The sequence below is a fragment of the Salvia miltiorrhiza genome, chromosome 3 (assembly GCF_028751815.1).
Source record: "Salvia miltiorrhiza cultivar Shanhuang (shh) chromosome 3, IMPLAD_Smil_shh, whole genome shotgun sequence".
Lineage (NCBI taxonomy): Eukaryota > Viridiplantae > Streptophyta > Magnoliopsida > Lamiales > Lamiaceae > Salvia > Salvia miltiorrhiza.
In genome coordinates this window covers 33,767,450-33,788,936 of record NC_080389.1, presented here as the reverse complement: position 1 = coordinate 33,788,936, position 21,487 = coordinate 33,767,450, and the positions used below count along the sequence as shown (strand labels likewise).

General features: G+C 34.8%; 2 protein-coding genes and 2 long non-coding RNA genes across 5 annotated transcripts; 1 reads left to right on the top strand and 3 right to left on the bottom strand.

The window, feature by feature from the left end:
* Window positions 1–19: 19 nt before the first annotated feature.
* LOC131016408 (unknown protein 1-like) lies at window positions 20–1,184 on the bottom strand. The gene is made up of 2 exons (XM_057945105.1): window positions 974–1,184; window positions 20–742 (listed from the first exon to the last, which is right to left on the bottom strand). The coding sequence occupies exons 1-2, from the start codon at window positions 1,068–1,070 to the stop codon at window positions 135–137; spliced, it is 705 nt and encodes a 234-aa protein (XP_057801088.1). The 5' UTR covers window positions 1,071–1,184; the 3' UTR covers window positions 20–134.
* Window positions 1,185–5,801: 4,617 nt separating this feature from the next.
* On the top strand, window positions 5,802–7,999 carry LOC131016405 (uncharacterized). Of its 2 annotated transcripts, XR_009098982.1 has the most exons (4): window positions 5,802–6,138; window positions 6,205–6,297; window positions 6,393–6,680; window positions 7,410–7,999. It is a non-coding gene; the product is annotated as an uncharacterized LOC131016405 (long non-coding RNA). The 2 variants fall into 2 exon arrangements; XR_009098981.1 differs by having other exon boundaries at window positions 5,802–6,297.
* An 877-nt stretch (window positions 8,000–8,876) lies between these two features.
* LOC131016404 (uncharacterized) lies at window positions 8,877–11,920 on the bottom strand. Its single transcript, XR_009098980.1, has 3 exons — window positions 11,597–11,920; window positions 9,574–9,637; window positions 8,877–9,065 (listed from the first exon to the last, which is right to left on the bottom strand). It is a non-coding gene; the product is annotated as an uncharacterized LOC131016404 (long non-coding RNA).
* Window positions 11,921–17,440: 5,520 nt separating this feature from the next.
* On the bottom strand, window positions 17,441–19,239 carry LOC131018685 (uncharacterized). Its single transcript, XM_057947399.1, has 3 exons — window positions 18,855–19,239; window positions 18,610–18,750; window positions 17,441–18,498 (listed from the first exon to the last, which is right to left on the bottom strand). Exons 1-3 carry the CDS (start codon window positions 19,237–19,239, stop codon window positions 17,441–17,443), a joined length of 1,584 nt encoding a protein of 527 aa, XP_057803382.1.
* Window positions 19,240–21,487: the final 2,248 nt, after the last annotated feature.

Below are 21,487 nucleotides of genomic sequence, written 5' to 3'. Positions count from 1 at the left end.
TATTTCAGTTGGTTGACCGTTTCGAGGAGAAAACTAAATTAGTGCCTTGAAGGAATATGGTATTTGAACAATCCTACAAGTGATAATATTACACAATATGATAACGGTAAAAACTACTTTTCCAAGATCAACTTTTAGAGTGAGAAGTCAAGCTTTCTGCATATTGCGTTGTCGATGATGCATCGCTTCCTAGTTGCGGCGGACTTGGTAGGCGGTGCTGGGCACGTCTCGGCAACCCCGGTGAGAAGTGTAGATCTAGGCGGCGAAGCTTCTTCACCTGCAGCAGCTTTGGCCAGCTCCAGCTCTGCAGAAATAGAATCCATGATGGCGCCATACACAATCTCAAACAAACGCTCTTCATCATTATCAAAATCTTTGAAGTTGAGGCATCGGACGACATGGTTGCGTGACTCTTCCCTGTATTTCCGGTGGCGCGGAGCAAGCAACAGTTTGTCGGAGCCCGGAGCAAACGAGTCGAATAAGGTCTCTTTGGGGGTTTCTAAGCAGGTGGTTGGAGAAGAAGGAGGTGGGGATGAAGATGAGGATGATGATGGGTGGTTATGCTCTCCATTTTCCTCAGGAGTTGCTGGCCCTGCCACATTCTTTGCTTCCTCATCACTTACTTTACTGATGAAACTCCAACTTCCGCAAATAACTTCTCCATTCATTATTACTTCATCTGCACACACCTCAGATCCCATGGCTTCCCCTTTTTTGCACTCAGCTGAGCTACACTCAGTTACTGCAATACAAGAAATTAAAAAAGTTCCAATTTCAAAGTATAGGAAATTAAATGAGGGCAAAATTAACTATCCGGTAAAAGGGGAAAAAAGCATGAAAACGGAAAACATAAATGAAGGGTGAAAATCGAAGCAAAGCCCTAAGCAAGCAATCTAAATGGAAAAGAGAAGATCGGGAATCGAAGACGTATTCCATAAAAGATGATTAGGTTATGAGGGAGAAAAAAACACACCGGCGATTAATTGAATAGAAGAGGAGATGGCTGTTTGTGTTGCAGCAGCAGCGCGGCGGCGAGGATGAAGTGAAGGCGGGGTGCTTCGCGGCTTCATAGTTCCCACGTTGTTCCCAATTTTGACTATTCGCCTCTACATTCCGCACGTGATGGGTGGCTGCATATCCAATCACATTGTCTCTGGGCCCCACTCTCCATCCCCGGTATCCCGATGCTGCAGCTACAGAAACAGCTGCTTATTTATATATATTCAATTTAAATTTAATAGCATATTCAATTGAATTTCCGAAAATGTGTAACAATATTAAGATTATATAATTAAATCAATTAATTCAAACTAAAATTACATAATTGCACGAAAATTTAAATAAATAAAAAAGGTTTAAATTTTTGAAGTAATAAAAACGACATAAAGATCCCCCTCTAAAGAAACAAAAAACTAGAAAAAATAAATTCAAAGAAAACAAAAGAAAATAAGAAAAAAAATGAAATATTCTAAAAAGATTCTTAAAAAAAACATATGAAAGGGAATATATACTCACTCTGTCTCTTAAAAACATGCGGTAGAATGAGTGACACAAGTTTTAAGAAATGTTACATGAGAGTGTATTACGAGTGGAAGATTAGTTTCACTTTATATAATATTATAATGGATAATGAGTTCATTAACAAAAAGTAGCTGCGGATCATAATGATTTTTCGTGAATAAATATGAAAAAAAAGATTAAAAAAAAACTACAAAAAGTTTAATGAAATAGTGTTCAAAAATAGAAAATGCATGTTTTGTGAGACTACCAAAAACAACAAAAGGTGCATATTTTTTCACAAAACGGGGAAGTAGTAAAATTATAGGATTAAATTATAAGACTATTGCTAGTGACTCCCATTTCCACAAAGGGTCGATCGCGAGGTTGGTAATAACCCAAAACAAATAAAGAAAGCAGATGTATTCACTTATCCACAATGATCATTTCTCTATGGATGCCAACCCGACTGCATTCAAGGAAATCTATATCTATATAATATATAAAAGAGCAGTATAACAGCTACTTTTTCCCATCAAAATTTCTCTCTCCTCACTTTTTTTATTCCCTTTTAAAAATCATAAATTTTGATTAATAAAAAAATATTCAATATGGATGTTAAATTAAAGTTGATAACAAGATCTTTAATTTGATGTAAAAATTATAGTATAAAATAAATACGTTATTATAATTTAAAGTCACAAAATTATTTTTTTCTCTCTTCTCTCTCCTATCTTCTTTCTTTAAATGCTACGGTTCTTCATTTTTTTTTTTCTATTTCATTCCTTTTTCTATTTTTATTTTATTTTTTTGTTAGAAATTATTTATATTTTTTTCTATTATAAAAATTTATGGCAACTAAAAAGATTAAACTTATATTTGTTCATTTTTATCAATTATAAATAATTAATTGGTAGTTCAAAAATTGAAAATTCAAATGTTTTTAGATTCATGTGTTTATTGAGATTATGTTGTTCATAACTTCGATTTTTTATTGAGATTTATGTTTGCATTTATTTATATTTAAATTATATTTAATATATGTATTTATTTATTTAAAATATCGTTCAATTTCAACATTGGTCGTGCATCGCACGAGCGGGCATACTAGTTTGGCTTAAATGCGTCCCTTGCAAAGTATCGTCATTTGCCTGGAAAGCTCTTCAAGGCAGTATTTCAACTAGAGACACGTTGATGAAGAGAGGAATTTTGCTCGAGAATGATGGCCACAACTGCCCCTTCTGCTATTCTGTTTTGGAGTCCTCTGACCATGTCCTGCTGTTGTGCCCTTTTGCTGCCTCGATGTCACTACAAGAAAAATAGGTTCTTGTGACGACAATATGAGTGACGATAAAATTTTTGTCACTGCAAACGGCTGTATTGTGACACTAATTTTTGTCGTCACAAAATACTGTAACAGTGACAAATTTTATTGTTGTCAGTAGTTATTGTCACTATATATTAGTGGCGACCATAATTTTATCACTATAAATATATATGTAGCGACAATAAATGTTATCGTCACAAAAATGTGTAACAGTGACACAATTTTTTTTGTCAGTATTTATTGTCACTATACGTCAGTGACGATCATGCCGTCGTCACTACAAACATATATGTTGTGAGACTATTTTTTTTGTCACAAAAAACTATAATAGTGACAAGTTCTGTTGTTGTCAATATTTTTTGTCACTAAAAGTTAGTGACGATCTTATTTATGTCACTATAACTATATATGTATAGTGACGATCTTATTTATGTCACTATAACCATATATGTATAGTGACGATTATTTATCACGTCACAATAAAATAAATTAGTGATAAAATATATTATTGTCAATATTTATCGTGACTATATATCAGTGACGATTATGGTGTTGTCACTAAATAAATAAATATATATATATATATATATATTTGTTTGATATAAAAAACTATATATTAGTGATACGTTTTTTTATTATCAATATTTGTCGTCACTATATGTTTGTGACAATCTTTTTTTGCCACTCCAACCATCTCTATACTATAATAATATCTTCCATCACAAATAATAGAAAATGACAAATTTTATTATCACAATATGCTATTAGGTAATTTTAATATGTACAATATCTAAAATTATATATATATATATATACACACACACACACACATCAATAATTCATATTATAGTAGTTAGTTTTTTATGTGTTTGGTGTAGATTTGATCGTTTTTTATGTATTGGGATATTAATTTTAATATACAATTTTATTATTAATTTTTTTTATTGTACTAAAAGTTAATAAAGTATACATGTATTTTGGTATAAAATTTTAAATAATTTTTTGAATTACAAATGATAAACATAATTTACATCTTGTGTATTTTTTAAAACTATAGTGTTTTAAATATCATCTATTTACACGTCATTTTATTATTACCTATTAATTTAAAGTATAAGAAGAAGGAGTTGTATTAACTTTTTATGCGTGTAAGGGTCATAATAAAAGGTATATTAATCAAATTTGTACTTCAAACCAAAATTTTACAATAAAAAATTGTCTTCTTAATATATTATGAAATTTAGAGTTGTGTAGTACAATTTTGTATGAATGACTTAGAAGGAATAATTAAATTGAATAAGATATATCATTCCTTAAAATGAAAACTAAAATTTTAAATCATATGATGCTATTCCTAAAACTATAAAATGTAACATTTGATATTAATTATGTACAATATTTGCACCATCCGATTTGAAAATTAATAATTAAATAAACTTATAAATAGTCAAATATAATACTCTAATTAACAATAAACTATCAAACCCTATATTGTATTAATTCAACTCAATGAAATCATTAACTACATAGAATTTACGTGAGTCGTGATCGTCTTGTGAGAACATCTCATTCAAATTTACTACCCTTATTTCAATACTAAAAGTGTAATGATTGACGCGATTATGATCAGATTCTTCAAATTGATAGATCGAATATTGAAGTATTTATTAATTTAATCAATAAATAAAATCATCTTTTCCAAGCTAGGGGCACCCAAGAGAAACTTATTCATGATCATCACACAAGGAATCGTGAAGGTGAATTGATTAAATAAACTCTACTAAATGACTACCCTGTAATATAACTAAATTATTTTTAATGGTATTTCAATTACCTGTTTAACAGACCCGTTTAACCGGTAACAGAATACTGTTCGGGTATAGATATATGTATATATGTAATTAATTTGTTTATACAATATCCATATTTAAATTAATCAATCAACTTAATTTAGTGTCAACCAATAAATTTTGAATTTGAATTATAATAATATATGTAGATATAAAACTAGCACACATCTTATCGTAATAATAATATATGTAGATATAAAACTAGCACACATCTTATCGTAATAATAATATATGTAGATATAAAACTAGCACACATCTTATCGTAATAATAATGTTTGAATTTTAATTATAATAATATATGTAGATATAAAACTAGCACACATCTTATAGTAACATAATGAAAGCAAATTTATTTTCCCAACTATAGTACAACAATTGTAAACTCAATTTTTTTTTTGGTTGGCAGAATCAAATATTATTTCACTTCGAGAGTTTAATTGAAGGTTGGCCGAATTTGCTTGAATTAAATTACCCATTTAATGCATAATAAATAATTCAAATGTTATCACCGTTACTCTTCTATTATAGAATAATTGTTATTGGGTTGTATTTGTTATTATTTTATCAAAATACAAATTTTAAAATTAAACTATATATCATTAACTATAAATAATTCATTAGAGTATATTAACACTCACAAACACACATGTATATACATACATATATATATAGTGTACATTTATAGATAATTTTGTGTAAATTATTTTAATATAATGTCAATTTTAATTTTGGCAGGTCAATTTTAATAGCGAAATTCACTAATAGTTTTTGGATTTACAATTTATTATTGTCTCGAGAAAATATGTTGTGAAATATAAATATATTAAAAGTTTCAAAACCTTATTCTATACTAATATAAAATTTGATAGAAAAAATATTTAGATATTTTGGTGAATGTTTTAAAAATAAATAATAAGAATAATAATAACAATAATAATAATATAAAAAATATATTTTGCCATGATTTTGGGTCAATCCCAAAATAATTGAATTTAGCGCGTTTGAAATTTTTGAGTCAATCCCAAAAATAATTGAATTTGTTTTACCGCCACCACTCAATAACAAGTTCTGATATATATTACACACGTTCTCACCAAACCCTTATTTCAATATTTTTTCCAGCCGCTTACGCGCGCTCTCTCTCTCTCTCTCTCTCTCAGATTTATTCTCCATCGCCTCCATCGCCTCGCCTCCACCCTCCAGCCGCCGCTCGTATATTAAGCGGTGGCGCCCCCCCACCTCCCCCTCACTGACCTTCTCTCTCTACTGGAAGCCCTAGGTCCCCAATTTACAGCCTACTCCTCGTCGATTCCCCTGAATTCGTCCGCTCGTCGCCACGGCCTCCGACTTCTCTCTCCCTGGTTCAAGCCGAGGTTCTCTTTGGTTCCGATGCCGCTCACCGCTAAGGCCTTCGAATTCCGATGAAACTGAAGCAAAAAGACAGGGATTGACAACTACTTTTGGGTAAATTTTGTAATTTAAACCCATTAACTTCTTATTGGAGTGTAATTCACTTGGTTGCGTTGCTAGTGAAAAGGATCTCCAAGAGTGGTCGGGTGAGATTGGCTCTGATATCCCCTTCTCTTCTCTCATGGTGTTGCTTATTGTACAACTAGAGGGGAGGTAAGTCTTAAGTTTGGGTGAATTCCACCGTCATCTCTTGTCATATCTTTACCCAAGTAATAGAAACCCTCACCCCATCTCATCTCTCTTCACAGTTAGTGAATTCGAAACCATAGCCGCCGCCTCATCTCAGAAACGGGCGTCGATTTTACCCGATCTCAGAAAACACCGGTCGTCTTTGCCTCATCTCTTCCGATGGCTTTTCAATCGCCTGCTCTGGTTAGAAAATGACTGGCACCGTGGCCTTATTGGCTCCAGCATCGACGCCTTCTTCTTCGGCTCGAAGGTTTCTTCGTCGTCGTCGGCAGGCCCCTGTTCGAAATTATTCGCCATCGATGAATCCCCACATAACCCTCTGACTCGTCTCTTAGATAATTTCTCTGGTATTTTATCTTTCTCCTCTCATTTTCTCTTCTTAACATTCTTGGCTACTACTACTTTTTGTTTGTGGATTAATTGAAATTTTGTGTAGTTTCTTGGCATGCAATGGTTAAATGGTGGCATATTAAGCCGATGCATATCAGTGGTTGTTAAATATGCAAATAATTATTTGGCTTCTTTAGAGCCCTAGTTCTACTCAAACGAAATCCCTAATTCTACTCAAACAATTGTGGATTGTGGCTTCTGTTGCAAAGGAATTTAAGTTCACCTAGTTTTCTCTGGTTGTGGCTTCTTTAATTACATGTACAGGAGAAGTTTTGTGATTAAGAGTTGTGTGTTACACTGAGCTGGATTGGCTGGAATGAAGATAATGCATTATAAAATAGATTAAAACGACTTATGTAATTGAGATGGAAAAGTGAGTCAGTCCTATTATTGACTCTGATTTTGTGGTAATAAACTCATTTTATAAACGTTCTGGTTGGAGTGAAGCCTATTTCCCATTGTGAGTCATAGAAAATTAGGCTCTACTCTGCTCTCAAACCGCTTAAAAGAACTTTATAACCCGGTAGTAAATTGAGCTTAACTGTAGCTCCATGTGTAAGATGATTCAGCCAGGTTTTAACTAAACTCTTTTAGTGTACTTAATTCACATGATGTGAGATCTCATGTTATGTCTTTATGGTTGCTTGTTGCTCTTCTTTTGGCCTTATGTTATATTTTTTTTACAGCTCATCTTTTGTTGTGGTCTTTTAAGACAATGGTATAAACTAGTATAAAACATTGAAGAACTGACGATCATATGTCAGAAGATGTGGCTTTTGTCAAGGTTCTCGTCGAGGAAAAGTTGAGCCGACTTTGTGCATGTGGAGATGGATTAAAGCCACTATCCAAAAGAGGAGAGAGGATTAATCTTGATTTGCAAAAGGAGAATGAAGAGCTGAACAAAAAGAATGAAGAGTTGGCCTCTCGGATTGAGAGAGAGGATTAATCTTGATTTGCAAAAAGGAGAATGCAGAGCTGAACAAAAAGAATGAAGAGTTGGCCTCTCGGATTGAGTCTTTAGAAGCTCAAATTAGCAACCACCAAGTGAATCTAGCATGATCACGTCTTTACTTGTATTTGCAATTTGTATTTGATGTTTTAGAAATAAGCGTGATCACGCTTTTTTCAACGTCTTATGAAACAATACTGTCAAACTAACATGATCACGTCTTTACTTACAGAAGCATCCGCATCAATTTTGTAATTCGATCTAGTATTTTTAGAAATAAATGTGATCACGTCATTTCTTAAATAAGCTTTTATATCAATTTTATAATTCCATTTTTTAGAAATAAATGTGATCACGCCCTTTTTTAAAGAAGTTTTTAATATTAAAATAATTTCTATAATTATACATGTATAGTGACAATTATAATATGTGACTAAATGATTACGTTTTAATGACGATAAAAGCATGCGACTATATGCTGGTTTATGTAGTGACGGTAAAAATTATGTCACTAGATGAAAAAATTGTAGTGACAACAAATACATTGTGACTATTGACTGGAAAATTTTGTGACGTTTGTATCATGTCACTAAATTACATAATTATAGTGACGACAATATCATGTCACTGAAAATAGAAACTATTGTGACAAGCTTGAAACGTGGCTACAAATTTCAAAATATAGTGACAAAAGTAAAATCGTCACAATTTAATCATATTCAGTGGCAACATCATCTGTGACAATAAATAGATTTGCAGTGACAATATTTTGTCATCATCACTGTAGCTTTTAGCGACGGTTGATATAGCCACGACTTACCGACGACCACAAAAGTTGTCACTATGATGCTTTAGTGACGATTTTGACACATATAGTGACAAAAATTGTCGCCACTAAAACCCTTTTTTTTTGCAGTGTGTAGAAAATTATCTGTAAGTGGCTACAGATTTCTTGTCGCAGCCCGATTCCCGACACTAGTGATAGTGGGGTACGAGTATCGATACGACTATTTTTAAAAGAATAAAAGATAAGAAGAATAGGTTGCACATCAAGCGGAAGCTCGCATTAAAGAATGCTAAGGAAAATCATCATCAATGTGCTCAAGGGTAAAATCGTCAACGTTGCTATAACTTTTTAATTATCAGGAATTTCACGAATAAAAACAAAACAGGTATAGCTTATTTTTCATAAGGAAACATAATATGCAGAGTATCGCAGCAAAAGGCGAACCGATTATATGTATGAAGACACATAACCGTGAGTATATTACTTGATTCATATTCAAAGTAATTCCACATCCAGACTTTATCGTTAAAAAGGAAATACGATAAAGTAAATACGTCATCTAACGATCCCCCACCAGCACCAGACCAATCTCACTCCTCGCTTAGCCTGCACATTTAGAAATACATGCAGGGCGTGAGTACATAATACTCAGTGGGCAAATGCCGAAAAACAAGAAAGGTGCTCTTAGAGCTATAAGTTTGAAGCTTGCCACATCTCAGCAATACACAGAAATAAGTTAGCATTAAACGAATCTGTGCATGCAGTTTTCATAATCAACATCATAAATAAGTAACTGCGCAGTTTAAACATTCATCATGCATGTACCGCATCCACTACTCATCATCAAAGGTACTGAGAAGTAGGCCTCCCTCTCAAGTACCGTGACCGGCCGACCCGAAGACGGCTCACAGTCGCCTCTGTGCACAAAATCCCGCTTGTGGCAGGACCGAATTCGTCTCAACAGTAGAGGGTAACACACAAGCTCAACATCAAAAATTGGCAAGTCAAACAATTCTCAAATATCATTTATCTCAAAACATTTGTTAATCTCATAACATCATCAAATCATTTTAGAAAGCTCGTACGATATACGTATACTCAAAATATTGCCCACCTGAAGACCTTACTCAAAATCTCCCGTCAAAGCGGAGTTACTTACTTCCTTGCTCTGCTCGTGTCTTCAGGGATCATCATCATCATCGAAGGTTCATGTCAAAAAATGAATCTCGATTAGAAACTCATTAACAAATCTCATGCCTTAACTCTTGCTCTATCTCATATTCTATTTCCTTATTCAACTCTATATAGACTCCCCACTCATCTTAAATCCTTAAGCTCAAGGATAGGTTTCAAGAAAATCATGGTTCTAAGTCTCGATTAACCTCTCATATAAGACTCGTCAAATTTTCACTCAAACACATAGGCAACACAAACACGTAAGGCACATAAGAAAATACAATCAAACATCATCAAAACATGCTCTGTTTACACACTGACTCAACTTCAAAAATTAACCAGTTCTGACTCCGACATCTCCTGGACTCTAGCCTCATACCAAAAGAAAGGTCTTCGAGTCTAGTTTCATATAAAAAACAGTAGAGTCAAAAACTCCAAGTGGTTTGGGAGATATGACTGTTTTACTACAGTCTACCATATTCGGCAGTTTTGAGCAATCGAAAACTTTGATTTTTGAAAAATAGTAAATGTTGTCAAACTGGGCTCAAATTTGGTGGATATCTAGATAACACAATAAGGTTAATACCATAAAAATTTGGAAGGCTAGATTACACAGGAAGTCACTGAAAATAATGACTCTTTCCCCTGTTCTCTGCAACTCTCGGTAGAAATGTGCAGTTTAGGTTTTGCATTTTATAAAAATAGTAAACGAAGTCCAAATGACTTGAAATTTTACAGGGGTGCTCAAGACTCATGTAGGGACTTGCTATAAAATTTCAAAGCTTTTTGACACCGACAAACCGTCGATCACAGTAGGTCAGTAGGCCTACGAAAATCACCAAAATCTCATCTCAAACTCTTAAATGCTCAACTCAACCTTCCATCCAAGAAAACTCATCAAAGCTTATTTTAAACACATATAACACTCAAAAACATTCAAGCAAAATATAATACTCATCATACTCAAATTAACTCTCCTCTTTTACATCTTAACTCAAATCTCAAGGGAAACGTTTCAACGAACGCATCAATTCAATTCTCTTTTCATTCTCATGCTCAAAATTACCCAAACACTCATTAATGACCTCATACATCATATAACTCATTTCACACATATAAATTTCCTTTTTATCAAATAAACTAAACTCTAATGAAACTTCATGTATCAACATAAAACTCTTTATAAAACATGACAAACTTTCACATAATGGTCATAAAGCAAAATAGACCTCATTTAATCAATCATCGACTTCTCAAATTATGAAAACTCAAAAACTCATTCAAACTAAACTAAGTCCAAATTTTACTTAGCTTACAATAGACTTAATCAAACATATTAAAACACTAATATCATGCTCAAAAACATATATCTTACGACAAATCACTTAATAGACACATAAGCAAGAAAATCCTGATTTTTATTAAACTAAACTCTTTGAAATTTTATAAACACACATGGATCTTTAATCTCATCATATATCTATCAATTTTAGTCATTTAAACTCACATATACTCCATCAATTTACAAATTAGAGCATAGATACACATAGCCCTAATTTTAGTAAACTAACTCATATCAAAATCATCAATTGACATCATATACTCAATTTACTCCATCAATCATCATCATATACATCTCATGGACTCATCTACATCATCAATTCATCATTTAAATCATCAACTCAAAAGTTCCCAATTTTGGGTAAACTAAACTACATCAAACTTTCTCATTTCTAAGCACATACTTCACAACACACATCAATCTTCACCAATCATCATATAAAACTCATTTTTCACCCCAAATCAAGAAAAGAAAAAGAAATTTTTTTTGAAGGGTATGAGACCCATATTTTCGAAAATTATGAAGAATAAGAGAGGGGGTGATTTCTTGCTTCAATCCTTCAAATATACTCATATATATCATCATACAAGTTATATCTATGAATTTAAAGCTCACTTACCCAAACTTACACCCAAAACCAAACTTTCTCTCTCTAACTTTGAAGATCAAACTCCAAAGATCATCTTGAATTCAAGGAGGTGGTAGTGTTTAGTGTAAGATTTAGAGGGTGATTTGTGTTTTTGGTGTGATTTTGTGAAGCTCCGAAGGTCTCGTTAATGGTTGTCAATGGAGGTGAAGTGAGAGATGAGGGAGAGAAGGTGGTGATCGAAAATGAGGGAGTGAGGTGAGAGAGAGATTTTGCAAGATTTGGAAGGATTTGCTAATCTTGAGAATATTTGGAAAGATTTGAAAATCTTTAAGAATATTTGGCATTAATTGCATTGGTCTCTCTCTCTAATCTCTACACTCTCAATCTCTACACTCTCACTTAATACACTTGGCAATTTGTGGTATTTAGTCACATGGTAGGGAAATTAAAGAAAAAAAAATGTGAGAAGGGTGATCAATTAATAATCACAATAATTATGGAAAAATTACTCATTAATAAAATACCATAGCATAATTATTCATGTGACCAAATAAAATAATTATAGCACTAATATTAGTGCACTCACTCAATTATAATATTCCTCTTCGTAGGAAAAATAATTTAAAAATATTATGCTAGGAAAAATTTCCATAAACCGTCATCATTCGATTTCTCGGTAAAAATAAACCACACTTGCTTTGGAAACTTAATCAAAATTCCAAATGCTAAAGTCTCGAATAAAAATCATAATAACTTGGTCATAATGACACACGTCACAAAATCACATAATCACTCAGTCACGTAAATTCACATAACATCACATCAAAGCGGTCGGCAGACACAAACAAACTAGACGTCTCTCTGACCGACTCTATTTATCAAGGTTTCTCACTCTTTCTTCCTCGACTCTATTTCCAACTCATTATTCCTATTTTCTTAATAGGACAGTCAAACTCTGATAATTCGGTATCCGGTAATTCTATTCCCGGTAGTTGGAAATAAAATAAAATCTCAGCTCAATTCAATCAGCATCTCTATCTCAACTCATTTCTCAAATCTCATCACTCTAATTCTATCATTGGTTTGTCCACTCATATCTCTATTTAAAGACAATCTGTCTTATCTGCTCATAAAAAAAAATAGTCTCGTATTTCGACATCTCAGTACTCTCAATAGTGTTAAGACACTATCTCACAACATGAGGAAAAGTATGGGGTGTTACATTTCTTCTACTACTTCTTCGACAAGTTTGGACAACTTCTATAAGATGGTTGAGAAAGGCGAGAATAAGGTTGTAAAACTTATATGTAATACCATTTGACAATGTGTGTGTTGGAAAATTTGAAAAGCTAGAAATGAGAGTTTTCAAAGATGGATGGTAATATCATTAGCACTTGGAGATGGCTTAAGGCTTTTTATCCTAGTTCGCATCGCCCCATGAGTGATTTTTAGATCCTTTTAGCTGTCTTCCTTCCAGGATGTCTTAAGTTTTCTTCCGATTTTGGTTTCCGATGTTGGTTGGCTATACTGTGTTTCGTTGTGTAAGGGCTTGGGTATCCTTTATACTCCTCTTATTCTTTATTTATATTAATTTTACCTTAAAAAAAAGTACAGAAAAAATAAATGAAATGAAGTGACGATCCATAGTTATGTTGAGACCCACCCAACCTTCAAAGTGGGGATACAAAATTGTGACACGTTTCACACACTTATTTGTTTGTTGGAATTTGTTTAAATATTAAAATAAAAATGTGATAGTTTTTACACCTTAAATTATTGGAAAATAAAAAAATATCATTTGTTTTCATTCTCCATTAATAGACATCAAGATTGTCATAATTATACGCACACTATATTTTTTGAATTCATCCAAGCTTTGAAAATGTCCTTTTTGAATTTTTATATTTTTAATTATTTTTAATACAATAAAAAATATCATAACTAAAAATAATTATATAAAAATTGTAGTTGAGTAGTTGAAGTGGTTGTTAATAAATCATCGAAAATAATTGTGGTTGGATTGGATAGAATATTAGTGATGTGGAAAAAAGAAAAATTTATTAAATATTGAAAAAGTTAAATAGTTGATGATTAGACTGATCACTGATAGGGATAGTTCTAAAATCAACAATAACAACACAGTCATATTGCGTAGATTTAACATAATTGACAAAGAAACACTTTAAGTTGAGATAAATGGTAATTAATAAAATCTAGATAAATAATATGGATTAGATGAAGTTGAGATAAATGGTACTCCCTTCGTCCCATTACAAATGTCTCATTATTTTTGGGCACAAAGATTAGGAAACGTGTAGAAATTAGATAAAGTGGATTGGTGGAAATTATTTAAATGTTAGGTATAGAGAGAATATATTACCAAAAAAGAAATGCGACATTTGTAATGAGACATTCTATTATGGAAAGTGGGACATTTGTAATGAGACATAGAGAGTGATACATAAAATATTTAGATAAATAATATGGATTAGATGAGATATTTACTCTTTATATGTGTTTGGTATTTAACATATAATTTTAAGATAATTAATATTTTTGTTTAGTAGCAAATATACTGTTATAGATTAAATCAACAAATTGCAATTTTAATCTTATATTCCCACCGTCCGCCAAGAGTATGTCACAATTGTCCGCAAAATGTATGCCACTTTCCATTTTAGGACATGGTCCCACATTTTTTCCTTATCAATTTACAAAAAAATCATCTATTATTCAAATTCAACTACTCATTTCATATAATGGTGGGATCCTTTCTCCACTACATACAAATCACCAATCATCTTATTAAATCTCGTGTCCAATCAAAGTGACGTATTTTTGGCGGACGGAGAAAGTATAAATTTAAATCAATAATTCAATATTAAAAGAAAAATAGAAAGAAAAAAGTTACCCAAAAAAAAAGTTAGTAATCTTGCATCGGATAAATAATCCAAAGAGTGAGGGGATATTAGTTATCAAACTGAAACGGTAGAATAAGGTTGGACCTCTTAATCATCACATGCTACCTTCCTAAATAATATGAGATACCAAACACCTCAATAAAGTAAGATTATTGAACTATTTTACCTTATTTGGGTATCAATCACTGCCTAAAAAAGGTGACCAACCATGCTTAGTTGTCAATAAGAATAAGAGTATGTGGTTGTAACACCCTAATCTAAATAAAGTGTTAAATATGAATTTAAATAATCTTTTGACAACGAAAAATATAAAATAAAGATTTGAATTATAAAGAAATTCAAATAAATAAATTCTTAAATAAAATATTTGAAATAAATTGGAATTTAAAAGAAGACTAGCTATAATAGGAAGATGATGTGATAATATAAAAGATGATAAGTCATACATAATCTCAAAAGTGGTTTGAGACTCAAAACTATACTGCACAAAATATTAGGTGCAACTACTACATATCATCTTTTCCGAAAGGGTTATTTGACGCGCCCATTCGATCTTCTACGTGTCTCCAACCTTAATTACCTGAAAATGTTAAATATGGGATGAGCATATAAAATATACTCAGTGTCAGAACATGCAATCATTGTCCACGTTAATAAAATGGAAATACATATGATCTGCTGTAATATTCATAATTGAAAGTCGCACGGTGGCATACAAAGGACCTTTTCCGTCCTGGACCAATTATGCTGGCCCTTGGCGACTATGGTTGCAACCATAACTTTAACATGTATATCGAATGCATTGTGGCATACCAAGGATCTTTCCATCCTGAACCAATTATGCTGGCCCCTAGCGATATTTAATTTAACTCACATATGGTAAACACATAATATTAAAATAGACAATAATTAATGTTAGAGTCAATGTTGACTCCGACAATGTTGGGACCAATGTTGATAACATACGTGTTTTCAATGTTGGGTGGAATGTTGATAACATTCATGGTGTCAATATTTCTGGGATTCAACCAACATTTCAGAGTCTGCCTTGACTCCATACTTTGACACTCCATTGGTAATTGTATATATTTAATCTTTACCTTCCTTTCACGTTTTATTATTGTTTGGTTGTGGAATAAAGGTTTTATGCTTGTTGATCACGTTTTTAATAAGTGAAAAGGTGGTTTATCATGGTCCAAAGTGGTGGGCTGTTAGTTTCTATTTTTCAGGACCCATGATCTCTCAACCAACATTCCAGACTGGTCGACTGGCAGTTTTCGGAGGTGGATTGCAGCGGTTATTGGAAGCTTCTGGAAGTGGGAAGTGGAGGAAACTAACCACGACATGAAGGTCTATAAAAGCAGCAAGAAGCCTCATTCATCCTTACGTTTTGGGAGTGCGTTTTCACCGACCTAACATTCGCTCACAACCAACTCGTAATTTTGTCTTGCTGCAAACATGACACCAGTTCTTCAAACCTTGCTTTGACGGAGGAGTCTTAGGCAGTCCATCTGTAAAGGCTCACTCTGTATTGACGGGAGGTCAAGGGTAAGGGTTGAAGATCGAGGACATCGGAGCGTAGCAGACTATTCTATCCGAGTTATTCGGCTGTGTTGTTTCAACATTCCTGCTGCAAACGTGATACCTGTCGATAAATTAAGCTTAGTTCCCATAGCTGCATGTAAATTTTTGCCAAAACTTGGATGTAAATCTTGGATCTCGATCAGAGACAATAGATACTGGCACTCCATGTAGTCTCACTACCTCTTGAACATATAATCTCGCCAGTTGGTCCATTGAGTATGTCATCTTTACAGGAAGGAAGTGTGCTGATTTAGTAAGTCAATCTACGACTACCCAAAATTGCATCGTGACCGTGTGTTGTCTTCGAAAGTCTCACCAAAATATCTGCCCACATATTCGGCTATCGATTTTTTCATTCCTCTCCACCAAAATATCTTTAGAAGATCCTGGTACATTTTGGTGCTTCTAGGATGTGCTGCGTAGGTCGCACAATGTGCCTCATCCAGAATTTCTTTTATCAACTGCTTGTCCTTGGGGACACAAATTTTGTCTGTATATGTAAGCATTCCGTCGTTTGCCAATGAGAAACCCATACTATCATCTCTAATCCCCTTATTCTTCATTTTCTAGAGGAAATCATTGGTTTCTTGGGCTTTCTTAATTCGATCTCGCAATGTAGGCCTAACAACTAGAGTTGCAAGCATAGCTTCCTGGGTATTCAGAGTCACTACTTCGAGTTTCAACCTTTCAAATTCTCTTATCAAAGTCTCTTGTTGAGTTATCACCGAAGCTAGTTGTCTTTCGCCTTTTCGGCTAAGTGCATCCGCCACCACATTAGCTTTTCCTGGGTGGTACTGTATTGTACAGTCATAATCCTTCACGAGTTCTAGCCAAATTCTTTGTCTCATGTTCAATTCTTTCTGCGTGAAGAAATATTTCAAGCTTTTGTGATCGGTGAAGATCTCACATTTTCCACCATACAAGTAATGTCTCCAAATCTTTAGCGCATGAACCACAACAACTAGCTCTAGATCATGTGTAGGGTAGTTATGCTCGTGTGGCTTCAACTGTCTGGAACACATCCCAAACCTTGCTTTGAGGCATCCGTATAAATGATGAAATTGTCTAATCCATTGGGTATGATCAATACCGGTGCTGTCGTCAATCTTCTTTTAAGCTCCTCAAAACTTTGCTCGCACTTATTAATCTACTGGAACGTAACTCCCTTCCTTGTTAATTATATCATCGAACCCGCTATCTTTGAGAATCCCTCGATGAATCTTCTATAATAACCAGCGAGTCCTAGAAAACTCCTCACCTCACTAGCATTCGTAGGTGTCTTTCAATTATTCACAGCTTCAATCTTAGCTGGGTCCACCTCAATTCCATTAGCAGTCTCCACGTGACCAAGAAAAACTACTCGGTCCAGCTAAAATTCACATTTCTTAAATTTGGCATAAAATTTCTCACTCCTCAATGTTTCCAAGATGATCTTAAGATGCTCTTCATGTTGTACATTATCCCTTGAGTATATCACGATGTCATCGATAAAAACTGTGACGAACTTATCCAAATATGAGTGAAAAACACGATTCATCAGGTCCATGAACACTGCTAGAGCATTGGTTAAACCGAATGGCATAACTACAAATTCATAGTGGCTATATCTTGTCCGAAAAGCCGTTTTCGATATATCACCTCCCTTTATCTTGAGTTGGTGGTAACCTGACCTCAAATCGATTTTTGAAAACACCTTTGCGCCCTTCAATTGATCAAATAAATCTTCTATCCTTGGTAGACGATACTTGTTCTTGATGGTAAGTCGATTGAGCTCACGGCAATCGATACACATACGCATGCTTCCGTCTTTCTTCTTGACAACCAAGACTGGCGCTCCCCAGGTTGATACGCTTGGTCGAATGAACCCTAGGTCCAAAAGTTCTTGTAGTTGTGACTTTAATTCCTCCAATTCCTTTGGCGCCATCCTATATGGTGCTTTTGAAATGGGTGCTGCTCCAAGCACTAAGTCGATCGCGAACTCCACTTGCCTATCTGGTGGTATTCTAGGTAAATTCTCTGGAAAAATATTGGGGTAATCACGTACTACTGGCACACTCTCGTGGGTAAGTTCTCCGTGTTCTTTGCCTACAATGCTTACGAGATAAGCCTCACCAAAGCCTTTATTCAGTATCTTTATTATTTTCATTGCAGATATCACCATGAGCATTTTTCCAAACTTTGATCCCCGAAATGAAAATTCTTTCTTGCCTGGAACCTTGAAAACAATCTCCCTCTCGTGACACGTAATTGTCGCAAAGTTTTGACTTAGCCAATCCATATCCAAAATCACATCAGAATCGTGCATCTCTATAAGGTACAAGTCAGCTTCAAGCTTTCTACTTCTAAAGTTCAAGGAAATTCTCCGAGAAATCCTATCTGTCTTGATGCATTCTCCAGAAGGGACACTTATGTTCAAGGCTAAGTTTTCTACTTCACAAGTAATATGATTCTTTTAACAAATCTTAGCAGAAATGAACGAGTGCGAAGCTCCAGAATCAAATAGAACAACCGCTGGTATTCCAAATATAAGTAACGTACGAGTCATTATGTCGTCATCTTCCGCTGCTTCTTGATCTGCTAAAGCGAAGAATCGGGCATTTCCTTTCTTTTCTGGCCCAACGTTCTTCTTTCCATCTGTCACATTTTTCTTTGTCTTAGGGTAGTTTTGCACAGTGTGTCCTGGTTCATGGCAGAAGAAACAAATTCCTTTACCCCACATGCACTCTCCATAGTGAGATTTTCCACATTTCTGGCATTGTGGTTTTGTCCCTATTGTTCCGCACTAGTATTTCCACCAAACTTCGGCCTCTTATCTTGGAAATTCCCTCCGCCTTGATTGTGGTTTTCCCACTTCCTTTTTATAGGTTGATTGGTTGGCTTTGGTGCAGGGATGTTTGATCCAAGACCCGTCACCACCTCTTCGGCTCGCTTAACCAGATCACTGAAATCCTCGATCACATGTGCAGCCATAATTCCTTTGATGTCAGTTCTCAATCCTTTCCTGAACCTGGCTATCATCTTATCTTCTGTATCAACTAGGTGTGGTGTGAATCTAGCTAACTCATTAAATTTTCTCTCATACTCCTCTATAGTCATGTTCCCTTGTTTCAACTCAAAGAACTCAGTCTCCTTCTTTTCTCTAAATGAGAGGGGGAAATATTTATCCATTACCACCCCCTTGAAGATTTTTCAATTTAGAACATTGCAATCCTCTTCTCCTAACAGACGATAAAAATGTTTCCACCATTGTCGAGCGTCCTCTTTGAGTTGAAAAATAGCACATGAAACTTTCTGTTCCTCGGTACAGTTGATGTGAGTGAAAGTCCATTCAAGCTCTTCCAACCACTCTTCGGCTGCGAGCGGTCCATCACGTCCATTGAATCGTGGTGGATTATAGTTCTGAAATCGCTCTACAGCTTGATCTATCGTGTTAGAGGTCCGGTTTAGGTCAGGTTCCGTAGCCTGAGTTTGGGACTACTGCTGGACAAAACCCTGTAAGGCGCTCAGAAATTGACTCATGAAATCTCCTCCATTAGTTGGATGAGTTTATCCAGCTTTGCCTTCGTGATTGGTACTTGTGTTCTCAGCATTGTGAGAGTGTGCACGCGTATTCCTCATGGTTCTATATTCAGAGGCACTATCACAAAAATGAGGGAATATAAAACAAGGTTTTTCTAGGGAAATGCAAGGTTATTCCTAATTCGAGAACTATATTCAACATGAAAATTTTGAACTCATCAAATCTCAATGTCATGAACTGTAAAATTCCGAAATAAAATTCATGGCTGCAATAATCTTCAACATAATAACTTCCATTATGAACTTGAACTTTCTGATAATAACTTCAACTATTGCAGCAAAATTCAACATAATTTCGAAATATAAACATTTTATACTCATCCCCTGGAAAAATTTTTAAAATACCTTTTCCTTAAAGTCGGAGCGCGTAGTGGTCGAATGGCTTCGTCACACTTGACTTTTCAAATTTTTAAGAAAATTTTATTTTGCAGAGTCTACAGGAAGGTAGACCTGCTCTGATACCATGTTGTAACACCCTAATCTAAATAAAGTGTTATTATTAAAATAGAGGTTTATTAAAAAAGAAAAAGAAAAAACAACCCTTGAAGGCACAAAGATGCAGACTAAGGGTACAAATCTCGAAAAAAGATGAAAAAACTAAGGAACAAAAAACAACTAATATCGAAACGCAGGATAATCATCCATTTCATCCGACCAATGCCCATGGACAACATTATTCATTGCAATCATACTAGGCCTATTGGAAAGGTCAACCACAAACTCATTCGGCTTGTAACCCATTTCCTCCGCATTCCTAAGGAGATTTTTAATACATCTATCCGGAAGTGTGTGTACAGGCTCTCTTCCCTTTCCCGAGCCATTTGGACGGCCACACCCACGCTTATGCTCCGAGAGCATTTGCATCCCCTAATTAACCTGCTCCTCTAACCGAATTATACGATTCGCAATGTCATTCGAAGTGGGATTGGGCTGCTTATCTCCCTCAACCTCCTTAATCGGAGAAATCTCTGCCCCCAACAACCGATTGTTGCTCTACCACCACTCCTCCAATCTCTCCGGGAACTGAGGCAACAGTCCCTCGAATATCATCGTGCATCACCATTCCCATGTTGGTGTCACTATCCGCAATAATCGTCTCCTCCTCCTCAGAGCTATACTCACTAAGAGGCTTGTCATAAACTGAATGCTATACCGGCTTCGTGGCAACCTCCAATAAATTCGGTCCTGTCATCGTAGCCACATCCTTCCCAAGCAACAAAACCGATTCATCAATAGCAAGTACATCGAATCTATTTCCCTTAGCAGTAGTATTCCCCCTCGCGGTCGGAGAACCCACAACCGAATCTTTCTCTGCCGATCCCTTCGGAGCAACCTACTGCTGCTTCGTCAAAGGGGCAGCCTACTGCTGCCTAAACTCTGGCTGTGCCGGCTTCCAAGGTAATTATTGTTGGACATTTCTGTTTGTAGCCTGCTCATTCGAGTTAATCGCCGCCTGCCAATGCAGTCCATTGTGAACTTGCGTAATCTTAGCATTGTCATTCACAGTGTAATTCTGTTCTCCCATCCCCCAAACTTCGACTTGCGGTACCTATCGGGGGAGAGTCCCGTAATCTTGCAATGACCACAATATAGAGGGAGATTTTTGAAAACAAACTCAATATGAAAAGAAAAATCCTCCATATCAATAAGAAGAGTATTAGGAAGAGGGAGAGACATATCTATTTCAACAAGAATACGGGTGAATTGTCCAAAATCTCTCCCTGCTGAAGCACCATCGATCTTTAGAGGATGGCCCAAGTAATGTCCAATTCCAGAGATAACTTGGGGATTCCAGTACTCGATAGGAAGATAATGAATTCGAACCCAAACATTAGCC